At 45.0% G+C, this 17470-nt stretch overlaps 1 protein-coding gene across 4 annotated transcripts in view; it reads right to left on the bottom strand.

Annotated features, from left to right (window-relative positions):
• Ets1 (ETS proto-oncogene 1, transcription factor) overlaps positions 1-17470 on the bottom strand; it is a 125704-nt gene that overhangs the window by 26282 nt on the left and 81952 nt on the right. For all 4 annotated transcript variants that reach the window (XM_015998404.3, XM_076575951.1, XM_006979777.4 and 1 more), the window contains 4 exons: positions 5663-5782; positions 3968-4168; positions 1205-1282; positions 42-290 (listed from right to left, as the gene is read on the bottom strand). In XM_015998404.3, the coding sequence (XP_015853890.3) occupies positions 42-290; positions 1205-1282; positions 3968-4168; positions 5663-5782 (648 nt within the window). The remainder of the gene's footprint in view (positions 1-41; positions 291-1204; positions 1283-3967; positions 4169-5662; positions 5783-17470) is intronic.

Below are 17470 nucleotides of genomic sequence, written 5' to 3'. Positions count from 1 at the left end.
TTCTTGTACACCCACGGAATCTGAAAGCAAATTTGACCTACCACGACTGGCCCTCCCCATGCACATGTTGTCTGGAGTTAACACTTCTTGCTTGATGGTAAAGTAGTCTGTCTGCAAGGCATCTGTCTGGAGAGGGTCCCGGAGAATGACGGAAGGGTAGTCGTTCTCATACTTGAGGGACAGGAGTTCCTCTGAGCTGATGGGATGCAGCGTCTGATAGGACTCTGTGATAAAGCTGGGCTCTGAGAACTCTGAGGGAGGAACACACTGAGCATGCTCGATACCGTAGCCTAGAAAAGAAGAATGTTTACAATTGGAGAGATTGATACCTAGAGGAAGCAATTCTTACTACATATCAAGGCCCCATCACGTGATATGAGCTGCCCCTCTTAAAGAACAAAAGGAGAGTAAGTCAGAAGGACTTGATTTCAACCTGGATCCTCAACTTACTACCTGCAGCCCTGGATAAGATACCTTCCTCTTTGGTCTTAATTTACTTGTCTATAGAATAAGGTTGACTAAGTCTTCCTTGGAGCAATGTGATGAAGAGTAAACCAGACTGTGTATGTATAATGTCTGCAACATTTGTGACGCTTTTGATAAGCTCTTGATATCTAGTGAATGTAGTGCTATCACTGGAATAAGAACTATAATAAATAAAAACATAAAAATGACATCACACCTGTTTAACACTACCTTTGAAGGCAGAACCACCAGAGAAACACAATGGTATTCCTTTTCTCTGGCCACCTCCATGGTGTTGTAAGGTATCTTAGAATAAAAAAACAGAAGGCTTTACTCTCTGTACTAGAGTGTGATGCTACATGGGCCACTCTTCCAGACGGATTCCATATCAAATGCTGTCATCCTCAATAACAGACAAGGAAAGCATGTGGGACAAAATCAAATCCCTAACCCAACCCTCTCCCAGCCACTATCACATATGGGATTAAATAAGATCAAAATCTAGCCAGGGTGTACTCCTTTCCAGTTGCAGGAACTTTGTAGACTGGTAAACACACATATAAGCTGAATGCTTTTACTTTGTGAAAAGTCATATGATAATTTTAAAAAAGCAGAATATGATTAAGAAAATATTACTTTCTATAGAATTATTATTAAAGCATCTGAGACTGACTAAGCCTTTCCTAGCTCCCTGCCATAAAGAGCCAAGAGACAGAAGGAGAGTGGAAGAGGCACTTACTAATGAAGTAATCCGAGGTATAACGGGATTCTGGATAGGTAGGGTTGACTCCATTAACCTGATATGGTTTCACATCCTCTGTAAGAAACACATCAGGGAATGAAATAAAAGTAACAAGCAAGCAACACTTGGCCTAAAGGATCTTGGACACACGAGGACCCCAATGATCTCAACCTTTTTTTTTTTTTTCCTAAGACATCTTCAAGCACATTAGAGGAGTTGGAGTCTTAGTTGCCTGACTGAGGCCTTGTCTCAGGATGAGATCACAAAAGTAGGCTGAGTTTATCATTTCAGTGTCTGTGAAAGGAGATTTACTGTCTTGGAAGGAGACCCAGCGGATAATGACTAAGGGTTGGGGAAATGGGCTGCCCTCATTTGTGATGTCTTGGTATTTCCCTCCAGAGAGCTGCATCTTCAGGCCTGTCTGGGGACGGCTCAAGGACCTTGATCAGTTCTTACCACTCAAACTGATAAATTAAAAAACATTTCAAAAACACAGTCAGTCTTTAGGCAAGTAGATTTTTGTATCCCCCACTTTTTGCAGATGTCTGGGTTTTTATTTTTCTGTGTTTTCCTCATTGTTCTTGGAATTCAAGTTCAGGCCCAGACAAGAAGCAGGACACTGGTAAGGTGACTCCACTCAGCGAGCCATGAAGAATTGTGTAAAGTAAGAGAAGTAACATATCTCAGCCGCATAGATGCCAGCTTCCTTGGGCCTCAGAAAGGAATGGAGAGCAAGCATAGTAGAGAACAGAACTCTCATGGTGGGCTCAGGACCCCCTGGCTACTCTAGACTCAAATGCAGTAGTAGCTGTTGACACTTTACAGAGCCTGGCTGCATTTCATTGCAAAAATCAATTGTAAAGGGAGACAACTGATAGGGTTTTTCCTCAGGTATCTGCTAGCCTGCTCAGAGCAAAGGCTGATGGGAAAACAAGTTTATGCCTGCACTCAAAAAAAGAAAAAAAAAAGTTCCCAGTTGAGATAAAATGATTAAACTCTGCTTGCAAAGCTTATCAGATTGAAACATCCCCTCCACCTTTGGCCTCCAACTCCACCCCAAACAGCTATGTTCTCTGGCGGCCATGCTGCTAAGATTTGATCACAGACTGGATACTGTCCTGAGCACAAGTATTCTGAATAGCTCTTCAGATGTATGAATCCACAGAAAGACAGTTTTGCTGCCTTGAGCAATGGGACACTGGCTGGGACAAGACTTGCCTTCTCAAATACACTCAATTCCGCCCAGCTTTGCTTCAATTCCCTAACGTTACTCCACAGCATAAACGTAGCCTACAGTCAAATCCTGTCCCAGAGATGGAAGCCCACAGTCCCACAGCAAAAAAAAAGAAAAAAAAAGAAAAAAGAAAAAAAAAAGATGGGAAGTGAACTTTAAAAAGATTCAGAAGTAAGTAAAGTTTAAAGTGCTGATCACAAATTGGGGATAATTCCAAAAGAAAATATAGTTTACAGCACTTTAGAATCAAGGATATGGAATATACCACGACCAGTGGCTGACTGAGACTACCCCAAGCTCCTGGTACATCCACTGTGGGAATTCAGTTAAGCTCAGAGAAGCATTGTACTGACAGACTATGTTTGGTGTCATGGTCTGGTGCAACCTGTGTTCTGTTCCAAAGCCAGCAGTTAAACCAGCTCTGCGAGGAGCCTACCACATCTTCCTCTTCCTCTTATGAACAGGTCACTCATGTCAGTGCCGAGGGGTCAGCACCAGTGTGTTACTAAGGCTGCTGTCCACTCCTCAGTAGCAGCAGCCACAGGAGGAACCACCATGTCCCTGACCATTCATTCACTGCTCATTTTCAACAAGGAGCAGAGGAGAAGGAATGCACATCACACTTGTATGCCTAAAGGAATGGGACCTGGGTCTCTTCCTCCTGAGAGGAAGGCATACTCTTACACAAAGGAAGGTATTATATGGAAGGAGCTGTGTGCCCTGCCCCCAGTGGCTGTGCCTAGAGCTGGGGCCTGGTGACCACAGGGAAAGGGTGGGCCTGGTTACAGAGGGCAGCAGGCTTCTAGGCTTACAGTCAGCTCCAGGGCACTGCTGACTGCTGGTAACTATAATTTATTTTAAGAAGAAATTTAGAAAAATAAGTGCAGAAACACCCAAGTTTGCCGCCTGCTGCTGTTTCTATACTCAGCCAGAGCTACGGGACATGAGTCACTTGGTCCAAAAGGGTTAGAAGAGGCCAGTAGAGGAGGCTGTGTCATTACGAGGTTGCAACACCATGTCCTGATATAACCCCAGCTTTGGCTCCGAGTGTAAAAGGTATTCTGCACTACCATAATCCCAAGCCAGTAAGTGGCAGAGAAACCTGTCTTGCTAATAAGACTGGAGAAGCTGTACTCTCCTGTTACCAGAGAGTATACACCATAGATCAAGGGAGTATATATTAAGGTTACTGGGGGGGGGGGGTCTTTGTTTTTTGTAAATCCAGGTTTTGGCTGTGGGAACTACTTCAATAATAACTTGGATCGTATTTTTGCATATAAGATGCAGAAGTACAACCTTGCTAAAAATTAAAATACAAACTCCCAACGCACAGAAGCAAAATAAACCAGCATGTATTGAGCTCTTGTTTGTACCAGGCTCTATGGCAGACACATCCCCATAGACCATCCATGCCATGGTTGAACACCCACATACAAAGGCGTGGGCCTCTCACTGTTGGGCAAGCTTTTTCTCTACTCTTAGAGAAACCCCACACAGGCCCCTCCTCCCTGTTTTCACACATTTACCTTTCTGCAGGATCTCTAGATGCTCCCACAGGATGTCCCCGACAAAGTCTGGAGCCAGCTCCAGGAAGCACTCTTTACCCAGGGCACACAATGCCGCTCCATCCATACAGAACTTCTGGAAGTCCACACCTTTCAGACTGAACTCATTGACAGCCCACATCACCCAATCCCGAACATGGGTTTCTGTCCACTGCCGGGGGTCTGGGAAGAGAGATCAAATGAGGATGCAGTAGGTCAGGCTGGGGAGAAGACAGCGAAGGGATGGAACAAGACTGGGGATGCTAGTGACCCTCAGACCCAGTGAGCAGCATCCTGTGATGACCACCTTCCAGCACCCCTCATACACTTCTCCCCACACTCAGCATCCCACCTGCTCTATTTTGCCAGGGAGTAGGAGCTGTGGTCAGCCAACAGTAATTCCCTGCTTTCATTCAGGCCAAGCTTTCCATTGATCTCCTCTCTCATCTTTATTTCCATTAAAAATTTTTAAAAGACCCAGATTAGGGAACGTGCCTTCTTTAATAGCAATAGTAACCATGTAAAGTGTTTTCCACAAACTGCACATGCCTCTATCTGCTCTCAACTCTTCAATACACTTGAGGTCTTCATACTGGATTATTTTTTATCTTAGCCTCTTAGGTTTTACAATAATCACCATAATTAGTAATTCGTAAGTCACTCAAGTGTCATGATTAGTGACGACATCAGAAAAATGTCCTACAAAGTTTGCACCCTGCACAGGCCCTACTTTGAATAGAAGTGATGACATATAATCTGTATACATGACCTAAGGCATGACAGAGCTGTACCCACAAAGGACACCAAAGGGACTCAGATGACAGCAGGCTCCAGTGGTCATATAACTGGTGATTGAATCCAAAAGGTAACTTCATGAAATGCTAGAACACTCAGGGGTCAAGTTATTTTGCTCTGCCTCTGGTCCTCAAAGAATGCTTGGGATTGTTCTCCACCCAGGTTTGGGGGAAAATTGCAAACAGAAGAAAAAATGTACCAATACACTCCAAAAATCTAACTGAAGCTCCAGTCTGGCCATGCTGGAAATCTTTTAACCAGTAATGGAAGAGGCATGATTCCCAGACAGTCTTCCTTCAACTTTCTTAACAACAAAAGCCTTCCTGCTCTTGCCTATCCAAGACATGTTCCTAGGTGAACCTGACAATTCTCAGCTCACTTCTTTTGGACAACTCCAGACCCTTTCCATTCTCAGTAAACCCAAAGCACAAGCATACTCTGCCCAAGTACATCGAAGAGAACAGAGCATACGTATAAGGCAACACAGCCCCTGGGATTCATCCATGGCAGCCCAGATGGACCCTAAAATAAAATCTCCCAAACTTGTCTGCAAGTTGGAATTGTTTGAGGAGTTTACAAAATAAAGATGTCAGGGGCTGTTCAGGCTGAACTGGGCTAGTCTGGGGCCTCCCTGGACGTTCTCAAAGGTCCAGAGAGTCCGATGTACAGACAGGTCAGGAAACACTGTCCTAAAGACCAAGATGGCGATGACAAACTGGGAAAGGGTGGATCTTCAGTCCCTGTGTTTCATGGATGTCTGCAATAGCCCATCACTTCTGATTCCAGTGATGCTAATCTAAGCCAGCCTCGCTACAGGAGAGCCAAGGAGCCTTCCTTGAGGATCTGCCCCGATTGACCAGTTTTCCCACTGTAAAAATATACCTTTTGGGATTCCCAGTCGCTGCTGCTCTTTTGTGAAGCCACTGAAAGTAGCTTTCAAGGCCTGGGACATCATTTCTTTGCTGCTTGGAGTTAATAGGGGGACATCTGCGCATTCCATATCTGTAAGGAAACACAAAAACCACACAGGTAATTAACGACTCACAAAGGATGAGAAGGTGTGAATGAATCAGAGAATGCAAGCTGAGAAAGAACCATGTTAATGTCCTCATCACAGCAGGTAAAATGGAAGGGGTTTTCCACAATATGCTAGGCCGTTTTTGAGGAAAAAAAAAACCAAAAGCCCTGTGTCTTGCTTACAATGCTCTGTACCCTGATGAACAAAACATGCTTATTCTTTCTTCTGATCTCTACTATCCATGGCCCCCATTTATCCTTCTTATTCACTGAAACCATTTGTGTTACTACATATTTTCAGTTACCTCTAAAAAGAAGAAACAATATTATTCATGCAACCAAGAATTACTTGGTGCTTGAAATATGCAAGGGATGGGAATAGCACAGAACAAAAACATACCAGGAACACAGAAACAGCGTACCAGGACAGATTATTGCAGTGGATTCGGTCAATAAAAATCCATAGACACACATGTTTAAAGACAATGTCACTACGGGCCCCAAAGGAGACGATGCATGCTAGCCTAGAACAGGAACTGCTGCAAGTCCAGAGCATCAGGAAAACTTGCCATAGGCAGAAATAGTTGACGGGAGATCTGAGGGACTCTCGGAAATTAAGGAAGAAAAGTATTCTCTAGCCTAGCTGTCCTCAGTATGGTGCCCCAAGCAGACATATCAGCCTGACCTGGAAATGATCAGATACAAATTTTCAGTTTCACTAAAAGCCTGACAGCTTGTCTGCTTTTCCACACAAAACCCAGGGGTAAACGCTGAACTTAAGCAACACAATCTTAGGCACAGCATAGAGGAAGGGCATGAGGTGAGAGGTATCAAAAAGATAGAAGCAGAGGTTCTTCGCCTCCTTGGTTAGGTTTATACCAATATTTTGTTTTTAATTTTTATGTTTTTATACTAATGTGAATGGGATTAGTTCCCTGATTTATTATTTATTATTTCCTCTGTGCTTTTGTCACTGGTATATAGACAGGCTGATTTTTTTTTGGTATGGTAATTTTATATTCTGTCACTTTGCCAGAAAGCTAATTGGTTAGGAATTTTCTGTTTATGTTCAGTATCATATCAGCTACAAACAGGGACACTTTGACTTCTTTTCCTATTTGTATCCCCTTTATTTCCTTTTTGGTGGTCTAATAAAACTTTGGGCACTATACTAAATACAAGTAGAGATAGAGGACAGTCCTGTCACCACACTTCTTGGCTGATCGATATAGAGAAATCGAGGCTAAAACAGAGCTAGAAGCTTTCTCCCCTCCAGCTAGTCTTCACAGTGCTCAAAAGTGCTGTGCAGACTGCTGCAGAAAAGGCAGCAATGGTCTTACACAGCTGTGGTCCCTACAAGCTACAAGATCAAGATGTGCTCTCCTGCGCAACAGTGGCACTACTCTTGTGGGGTAACCAACTCTTCTCTGCTTTTGATGATGGTCCACAGGACAGCATCCATGCCAGGTACAGTAAGCCCTACAAAAACCCATGGGTAACTGGATACTGCTGTTTAGCTAAGTTGGTACAGTATCAAACTGCCTTCTAGATAGTTATGTTTATGCTCATCAACAAATGCTACTCCCATCCTTAATCAGAGAAGTCTCTTCTGCAGTGAATGGTAAATGAAGAGACTCATAGCTAGACAAGGTGCTGAGAATAAGTGACGAATGAATGTCAGCCCTAAACAACACCTTTATACCGTCCCCTCCAAGGTACAGGGAACAAAGCAGGAGAGGGGACAGAAAAAGTGTAAGAGCTAGAGGACACAGAGAAGTGTTACAAAGTATCTTCTGAGGAAGGCACGGTCACTGTAATCTCAGACACACAGCAGCTGTGCAGGCCTATGCTGGGTCTTCCTAAGAATAAGTTCCTCAACAGCCCAGCATGGATGAGAGAGAGGTGCAGGGAGCCCTACCCTTCACTGTGAATTATTTGCTAGACAGATTCAGGCAGACGGGGTGTCACTGTCTTAGTTGTGTCCCCAGGGGTGACCCCACCAGGCTCCAGTGGAGAGTTCCAAACCAAAGGCCACACAGACGGCCCCGGTTAAACTACCTGAGTCACAAAAGAAAAGGGAAAGTCATAGCTAGGAAAGAGACTGTGGAGAGGATTTACAGGAATGGTAGGGAGGTAAGTGGAGACTAATGAGAAGACAGAGTGAAGGAGGGAAGGAGGGAGGGTGGGATGAGGGGAAGATGGAGAGGGAATTTTCAAAGAACAGACTTAATTTTTAAAGTTACAGAAAAGGAGAGACAAAAAAACTTGTAACATAAAAAGAAAAAAAAAAAAAGATGAACGACTGTCGAACCAGATCAGGAAGGCAGCTGTCTGAAATGAAGCTGAAGGGCTAAGTGAAGACAGCGTTGGAGACTAGGTCACCTTATCCTGAGGAAAACAGAAAGCTGCCGGAGTTTAGCAGAGCAAAGGCCTCCCTGCACTGTCAGTCTGTCAAGAGTGGTCCAGGTGCACCTGAGTGCGCGTAAGGGGACCAGTAGGAAAGTGGCAGTATCGGTTCTGCTGAGAGACGGCAGTGGCTTTGACCAGGAAAGCAGTATTGCTGATAAGATAGGCAGGCAAGCCTGAAGTGTATACAGGACATCCCAATGTATGATTGCTGTAGGAGGGAAAGGACAGTGGGGCATCCAATCCTGCAGACCCGCCAGGATCATCAGTTGCCAGACCCCACACAGTTTTACACTCCCACACATGGAGGCCCTGTTCCCCATATGAGTACATGCGCACGGCCAACATCAAGCATCTTCTCAAGGCATCCTGAGTCAATTTCTCCCCAAAGCTAAACCCTCCTAGCTTTTCTGTGACTTTGTGCAGCAACTACCTTTACTGTTGTGAGTTTTAGCAGCCCGAACGGCCAGTGTGCCCACATGCAGAAACTGCTGTCAGATGGCTGAGTCCAGAAGAGGACACTCCAGAAGTTCCTCAGCTAGCTTGTTCTAGAAGTTCCTTGACTAGTTGGAATGAAGGAAGAGAGGGAGAGAGGGGGGAGGGAGGGAGGGAGGGAGGGAGGAAGAAAAGAAGGAAAGGAGTCACTGAAGAGAAATGATGAGAGAATTAGTGACCTCCAAGTAAAGGAGCCACGACATTGCCTCTGAGTGTCAAAATGAAGAGAGGCAACACCGCATGACTGAGGATAGTTTCCAGCCATTCTCTCAGGGAGCAGCCCAGAGACTGGGCCCTCCTAAGAAGAAAACAGTTCACTTTAGCTACGCTCCCAGGCCCTGCCAGTGACAAGGAATCTCAAGTCCCAGGCAATGTTTGAATTGCCTTGGAACATTAAAAAAAAATAATAAATTCTAAGGGAAGAATCAGCATGCCTCTAGGAAGGTTGACAAAATGATAGAAAATCCCGGATTTTAGAATTAAAAAAAAAAAAAAAAAAAGGCTCAGGGAAGAGATAGTTGTTGATTACATAATATCCAGCCCTTCAAACAATGGAATAATTTCACTATTTGTCCTTATTTTACTAACCTAAGAATGGCTAAGTGATACAGAGTGTCTCCCCTTTGGAGTACAAGTCAATTTTACTCCAGAGAAAGAAGAGGCCCTTTAGTTAAGCAGGGAGCATGTCTTGGGAGTAGGGGAAACTCTGACATCCCAGGATGCCAGCATAAAGCTAAACATACAAGTCAATCGACACACTTCGTGAATTCAGTATTTCTCCAGTGAATCAACTTTATTCCCTTCGCTCCCATCCAATCCAAATTCAGGAACTTGAACAAGGTGGGCTTTGCTCTCTGTCTTTGTTCCCTCCATCAGAGTAAAAACTTCAAGAGAAGGACTTCACTGATAGTGGAAACTGGCTTGGGCCCAGGCTAACAGAGTGTCTGTGGGGCTACCATAAACTGAACCAAAGTGAATCTGGCAGGATGGCCCCACATTATCTTCTAAACATGAAAGCTGGGGCAATGTGATGCCCTCCTGAGAAGACAGCCAAGAGCAGGACCACAGCAGAGAGCTTGAGAAGGAGGATTCTCTGAGGCTGCATCCTCTAGCTATAGCACTCTGGCAGTCTACTCTGACCAAAGTGCTAAGTGGATGCTTTTTCCATGCAGGTTTCTGCTTCCGGTTTGGGTAGCAAGCATTTCCATTCTCTCTCTCTCTCTCTCTCTCTTCTCTAATGGATGCTTCTGGACTTTGGCTTGTCCACCTCAATGTCACCTCTAAACGTCTAGTTCACATGCAGCCACTTGGCTCTGTCCCTCTTGTAGTGAGATCTAAGCTCTGGGTCTCCGGGGAAGACCTCCCAAGCCAGTTAGAGAAAACGATCCCCACATCTGAGACACTTGCACTGGGATGTGAGCTCCAGCAGGCACCACTGTCATTGTTCTTGGAACCACAGACTGTAAAAAGGAAATCTAGAACTTTTCTGTATTTGTAAAGTTCAAGATTTAGAATTCAAAAAAACCAGATCCTTTCTTTACATAAGTGAACAGCTGGCTGGGTTGTCTTTTCAGTGGTGTGGACATTGCATTTAAAAAATGATCAATAGCTGGGCATGGTGGTGCATACCTTTAATCCCAGAACTTGGGAGGCAGAGGCAGGTGGATCTCTGTGAGTTCAAGGCCAGCCTGGTCTACAGAGTGAGTTCTGGGACAACCAAGGCTGTTGCCTGTCTGGAAGCGGGGAAATGGGAATATGTTAAGCTTGGTACTTAAAAGACCAGTGCAAAAGGTCCCTCAATATTATTTGTGATTGTGTAAGTTCTGGTAATTACTCATATCAATGATGATGATGATGATGATGAAATCATTAGGCAGGTGGAGAACCTGACATGGTTTAGGAAAGCAGACATTACTATTGTTCCTAATTTTATCTCATTACTGTAATAATTTGCATTATTATAGATACTTTCTAATCTTAGAAGCAGCATCTGGACATTAATCAGTACCTCTATGAACACTAACTAATTGCATTTCCTAGAAAAATACTGAGATTACCTTTGTGGTAATAATTACAATATCTTAAATTCAAATAACAGTGTCTCAAAATGCAGAGAACCTGACTAGAAGATGGAGTATGCCAATCCCCTGGAGACTCTTAGCACAATGCATAGAAACTAGAGTCATATATTAGACTTGTCTACCAATTGTTCCTCAGGACCCTACCTCTGCAACAACATTTATAGGACCTACCCTGTATTTCTGAGAAGCCAGTGGTACCAGAGCCAGTGGGTAGAAACCCATGCCAAGATGCACAATATGAAGACAAAGGCAGGCAGGACAGCTCTCCTGGAATCTACAGGCACACTGAGCCAGCAGCATTCTGAATGCAGAGAAACACCAGCCTGTGTTTCAATGTGGCCCACCCCTGACAACCCTAGACCATTTCAAGTGAATTGTAAAACAAGCATTTCTATTGCATTTGTGTGTTAGTCAAACTTAAGGGATGTTCAGTTTCCAAGAACCCTTCAAAGGTGTCTCATGTGTCTTTTTCTACCATTCTTTGGTGTTCTCTAAAACAGAATTGCTCATACCAACTATGTTACAAAGAACTTAACTTGAGGTAGCTTTTCCTCAGCAAGATGTTGAAGGCTTAAGGGCCTTACAAAACTACAAGTTCTTTCTCCTGCTGTTCTCAACAAATGATGTAAAAATGACAGCATCTGGAATCCACCAGTAAGATGGTGAGGGACAGAACCAAAGGCAAGAAATCCCAGATGAGCATCCAGTGTTGTGTGAATGCTATGCTGGGACAAACTCTAGCACTTGACAATGATCCCAGTCCTGTGTTGGCTCCTGCCATAAACAGAGCAGCAGGAGAGGGAGAAGGGAAAACTACCTCATGATTTGCTAAGACTCTGTTCATACACCTTTCCACCACATCCCCACAGTGTGACAGTCCTGGGGGTGGCAGGAAAGGTGCTGCAGGAGTCCCATTTTATAAATGTGGCAAACAAGACTCCAGAGGGGCCCGGCATACAGTCAGAGCACAGGACGGACCAACTACAGCCAAAAGACAGCCTTCCACTCTTGAAAATCCAGGGTCTTCCTGCTCAATTGCACTACCAGTGGGAACAGGTTGCATAAACATAATCAAGAGAAGTAAAAATTTAGAAGCTGAAAGAGGCCAGATTTATTTTTGTTTGAAAATTAGATAAATTTGAGATATTTAAGCAATTAAAACTATCCCAAGACTCTGCATTTCATACAGATAACCCCAAAAGATATTATGGAAACCTGTTTGCATCATCTACCGCTTCTCTTCCCCTTTCCTGGGACTAAGGGAAGGAAGGCTTCCTTCCTTCCTCATGAAGCACACAGGCTAAACAGCAACCTGGCTCCTCCCCGTCTGTCTTCACCACCGAGTCACCCTAATGGGTTGCCGGACATCTAACAGAAGACTAATTAGTTACACAAAGATTAGATGAAATTTTCTCAGAGTAAACAGAAATGGAGAAGAAGCCTTCTGGCTTACATGGAGATGGAGGAAACAAACAAACAAACAAACAAACAAGCAAACAAAAGAATGCCCAAATGCAAAGACAGAGTTCTAAAGACGAGGGGAAAAAAGAGAGCGAGAGACATGTACATGGCTGACTTGCCTTCTTGGTCAAACTGTGGATTCTGCTGTCACCTTCTCCATTAGGCAACTCACACTAGGTAAGGTACTTGCTCAATTCATCTCTAAAAGGAGTTCCATCAAGAGGCAGCCCCCATGACTGGGTTTTACAATTTTGATCTGATCATTTGCAGACGTAACAGTGTAATGAACCCTCATTTCATATCCCTGTCTCCCTCCTACACACACATACACAATAAAGATAATCCAAGCAACAAGTCATCTCACCTACTAATATTCTATTGTTTTGAGGATTTGAGGTAAATAAGTATTATAGTATGAAAGTTTAAGACACAGATATACCTGAAGCCAAAGAAAATGGGGCTTGAAATTATCTTGCCTGGTACTTACATCAGGTCTACATTTCATTTATTGGCCCACTGAAACCACAGAACTACTGCTAAGGCAACAACATCGTGACCGAGAAACTGGCACAGGGGAGCAGAGAGCGATGCCTTCAGATCAGGATAGAAAGCCAACCTGAGACTGAAGTTATCATTCTGAACGGCTCACAGCCTTGTGAACTTTCAACTGTAACGAAGCGCACACAAAGAAACGTTGATGTTCTGACAAACACCAAAAGGGCAATTTCCAAGAGTCAAGTTGCCTAGAACAAAGCCCAATGTAGTAGAATAAACACAAGGAGAGAATGGCTGTGGCCGGAGGAGCTGAAAACTCTGGCGGCTGCAAGTTGCTATTGGCTTCTCAAAGGACATGCCCAATAAAGGGGCCAACCATCCCGGAATGGGAATCTCAAACCAGTGAGTATTGCCTGGTCTCTTTCACACACAATAGAATAGAAGCAGAGTTAAAGGGAGCAATGGCTTCTGTTTTGCTCTTGGGACCACTCACAGGCACTAGAACCTGGGCAGACTGACTTCAATCCTAAGGGCAGGATAATGCAAAGATGGGAAGTAAGAGTTCTCCTGCAGTCCCTGGCTCAGGTTTCATTCATGAAGTGATGTGCCAAAGCAATAAATGGGCATCCACCTGGGGATCCACATGGCGTCCATCCATGCCAACCATGCCGTGCATCATTGTTCCAAACAATGGAACAGCATGAGAAATGGAATGGATTCTCATCAGGTAGAAAAACAAACAACTGAGTGTGTGTCCTTCTCCTCTACCCAAACCTCCAGTAAGCATCAGCCAGTAAAAACTAATCCAAAGAAGGTAGAAAGAAGCTGTACAGAAAATCCCCAATTCACCCTCCAGTGACCTGGCTGCCCAAAAATGTAAGCCAGTCTCAGATTACAGCATCTCTCTGTGCCAATGCACACAGCCACCAGGGAACACACACTGGGTACAACGTGCCAACTCAAAGGTAGATGCCTCTTCTCAGAGAAAAACTGCCCTAGGACAAAAGAGAGGGTCTCCTAAAGGACAGAGAGTTCTCCAAGCTGCTCTGAGCCTGAGAAAGCAGTGTGCAGGGTCCACCAGGCACAGTGAACATCTGTAGGAAATGACCTCAGACTCCCTCCCCCCTTTCCTTCACCCATCCCCTGCCCTGTCCCCCAAAAGGAGTTTTAACACATTATTACCACCGAAGTCCTGAGGATTTGGTGAGTCACCAGGCTCACACATGGTTCCAATGAGCCCTTGACCATTACATGGTAGGGAAGCAGGAAAAACAAATGAAAGCAGTTGTAATTCGGCAGCGCCAGAGTTCAGACCTGCCAGACAAAAGGGATTGCAGGCATGTTCCCAAATGCGTTCAGGCACCTGACATGCAAAAGCTATTTTTAATCACTGGATTTATTTCTTTCCAAGCCCCTCCACCATCCTCCATCTCAGCATATGTATAGGAAGGCACAGCAGGACCCAAATCAATTCCAGGTGTTCAGGGAAACCCAGAAAGGCTCTTCCGGTCCAGCATAGAAGGCAGAAAGTAGAACCGGCCCCTGAGCCCTGCAGATCGGTGCTCTTACTCTGTTCCCTAGGACAGCTCAAGTCTCCCACCCAAAACCCCCAAGGAGGAAACCTGAATGAAAACCGCCTGCTAGAAGGCCTTTGAAACACATGTCTTCTCTAGCAGCCCCGGCAATTGAAGGCCCAAGAAATGGTCTCAAGACAGAGATCTGATTCTTCATTTTTTTTTTCCCCTCATTTTCATAGTTGTGTGCATCTGGGAGGTTGTCGGATTCCTGAAACTTGCTGTCCTTTTAAGCACCGTAAATAAACCCTCATGCATGATCTGCTGTCACAGGTTGCTCCAGTGCAACTAAGACACCACACTCTATTGATTAGCTCTCATGCCCCACCAGGTGCTGGCATTTTCACATGCCTGTCCCATAATCTTCATTGCGGAGCACACCCCAGAGGGGAAGCAAGCTCGGGGAAAACTGTGTTCACCTGAATCTGTCTCTCTCCACCTCGCTGAAGGAACAGAGCAATGTCTTATTTATTCTGCATCTGCATCTTGTAATCCAACCTGGGAGTGGGGAATCCTTTTGGTAGCCACCATCTAAACTATGTTTGCCATGACAACACTTCAGAACTACACAAATCCTATGGCTCTTTAGGTTTTAAAAGCGTCCCATGAGTACCACTTTAGAATCAATGGGACACAAAGAAAATGTATAGTTCTGTACTCAAAGCTCTTTCCTGTATATAAAGACTTTCTGAAACCGCAAATAAACTATACTAGTCATTTATGGGCCTTTAATTCAATGATTCCTCTATGGTTTAAAGGAACATTTGGTAGGTAAAGGGTGTAGTTCAATGGCAGAAGGCATATACCAAGGCCTGGATTCTAGTCCTACCACCCTATGGCAGAGTTCTGCACAAGGACCACCTGGGCAGATCGTGGAAGTCCTTAGATGATCACTTTCAGCTATTCACAAGGTATTCACATACTTCCATGCATTTCCATCCCAGATGACACTGTGGCTCACCACACAATATGCCTGTGTGCTTCCATAAAGTCCCAGAACAGTGTGATCCCTTTGTCCTGATAAAGACAGAACCAGGCCCTAGTCTCCGCGGAAGTCATAGGTAGACGCGCCAGAAAGTGCACACAGCCATGCTGCACACCGATGACTTACGATGATCTTGTGCCTTCTGGCTTTGCAGCGATAGGACTGGAACCCGGGCGTTGCTCAAGCTAGGCAAGCGCTCTGCCACCAAGGCCCAGCCCCACTCCTGATGCTTCTGATATTACTGGTCTAACCTTTAGCTAAGATACTCAGGACAGGGTCATACGGCTCTTAGTAATAGCATGACAGAATAACCCCCGCTCAAAATGATGGAAACTCTGACTTTCTACATCTTGCTGTTATCCCAGCAAGGGATACTACTTCCGGGTTGTTGCCTAGGGTTTACTTCTGAGCCTTTATGGCCTCCTCTTCTACCATCCCAAGAGGGTTCCTAGGATAATCAACTTATTTTAATTTCACTGCTCCCCACCTGTAATTACCATCACTGCTTTTTGTTTGTTTGTTTGTTTTGTTTTGTTTTGTTTTGTTTTGTTTTGTTTTGTTTTGTTTTTCGAGACAGGGTTTCTCTGTGTAGCTTTGCGCCTTTTCTGGAACTCACTTGGTAGCCCAGGCTGGCCTCGAACTCACAGAGATCTGCCTGCCTCTGCCTCCCGAGTGCTGGGATTAAAGGCGTGCGCCACCACCGCCCGGCACCATCACTGCTTTTTAAGCAGAATGTCACATTTTTCAAGTGTTTTCTCAAATGCTTTAGTAGTCTTTCCCCGACTCCTCTTCGCTTATTTCACCACCGTGGCCAAGAGGAAAGTGACAGAACCAGAAACTCAAGTCCAGATCCTTAGATGCGAAAGGTAGGTATTTCGTCTCTGTGTCTATTTGTAAAATTACAAGCAAGGGAGGCAGAAGAGAGGCTAGCCACGAGGCCGGAGGACGCTTCCGTTCATGCGTGTAGAGTTCTCTCTGGAGAAGGGTGGCCCTCACTCCGGCAGCTGCGACACATGGTTCCAGGTGCCACTGCGCCACTGCACCTGCCCTCCCAGGACTGACCTGCTCCCACTCCTGGCTCAGAACCTCCATAGTACTTCACTGGGGGGGGGGGGAGACATCTGTGAAGAAAAGGGGGCCCGGGGACCTCTCTACCCCCAGGAAAAGTAGATCCAGGAGAGGTAGAGGATAAAGCATTTTCTCCATGGGCAAAGAAAAATCTGGGCAAACAAATGGAGCAAAGCCCGTTTATTTAGGCTGGAAGAGGTAAAGTTTTTCTGCACTTTTGAACTGTTTCCTCAAGGCCTGCCTCTCCCTCCCACGCAGGAAACAAACACAGAGCCAGGCCTCTTCCACTGAAGGCTCAGTGGCACAGAGCTGGCTGGGGACGATGTTCTGAGAGAGAGGAGCTGGGGGCTTGCCTCGGAGGAGACAGCGAGGAGGACCCGGCCGGCCGGGAGAGAGAGAGGCAGAAGGCCAAGAGGAAGGGGCTTTAGAGATGCAGTGACTCACCCCAATTAATGATGTTCAGAAAGGAACGTTTTCCATGAAGCTTGAAAGGAAATTCTCTCCCCGTTTTCTTATTTATTTAGAGATTATATAAATACATTTTAAACCCCCTCCCCCTAAAAAGGACAGTTTTCCAGTGGGGGGGGGGGGGAGCCTTGTTTGAGATGAAAGCCAGTCTTCAAAATCCCTCAGAGGAAGCCAAAGCCCGGCATGTCTTGGTGCTACAGAAAGAAAAACAAAGTAGACATTCTTCCTGTGTTCTGAGGCTTTTTTATGCAGATGTGTTTTTCTTTTAATAAATAAATCTGGACAGAGAAGGAAAATGCATATTCACACGCATTCACACAGTACAACTGTCTGTATTCAAACCAGAAAAACTGTGACCAAAGGAATGAGTCCGTAAGTGCATTTCCCCAGTACAGGAGACAGAGCCGCCCAACATGGCGCCATGATCATGAGTGCAGCAGACTGTCCACATGTTCGGGAACGAAGCTTCTCAGACTGACAAAAGCCTGACGATCACAGGAAAGGCAGGACCTGAGCAAAACGACCTCCGCATGCTGATTCGGTTGTGTCCTCCATTGTGGGCCTTCCAATTTCATTACTAAGCTATGATGGTTATGAAAAAAGTGATCATACCCATTGTGTTAAAAGACGCCTGCTGAGG

The sequence above is a fragment of the Peromyscus maniculatus genome, chromosome 7, assembly GCF_049852395.1.
Source record: "Peromyscus maniculatus bairdii isolate BWxNUB_F1_BW_parent chromosome 7, HU_Pman_BW_mat_3.1, whole genome shotgun sequence".
NCBI classification, from domain to species: domain Eukaryota; kingdom Metazoa; phylum Chordata; class Mammalia; order Rodentia; family Cricetidae; genus Peromyscus; species Peromyscus maniculatus.
This window is presented reverse-complemented; position numbering and strand designations above follow the sequence as displayed.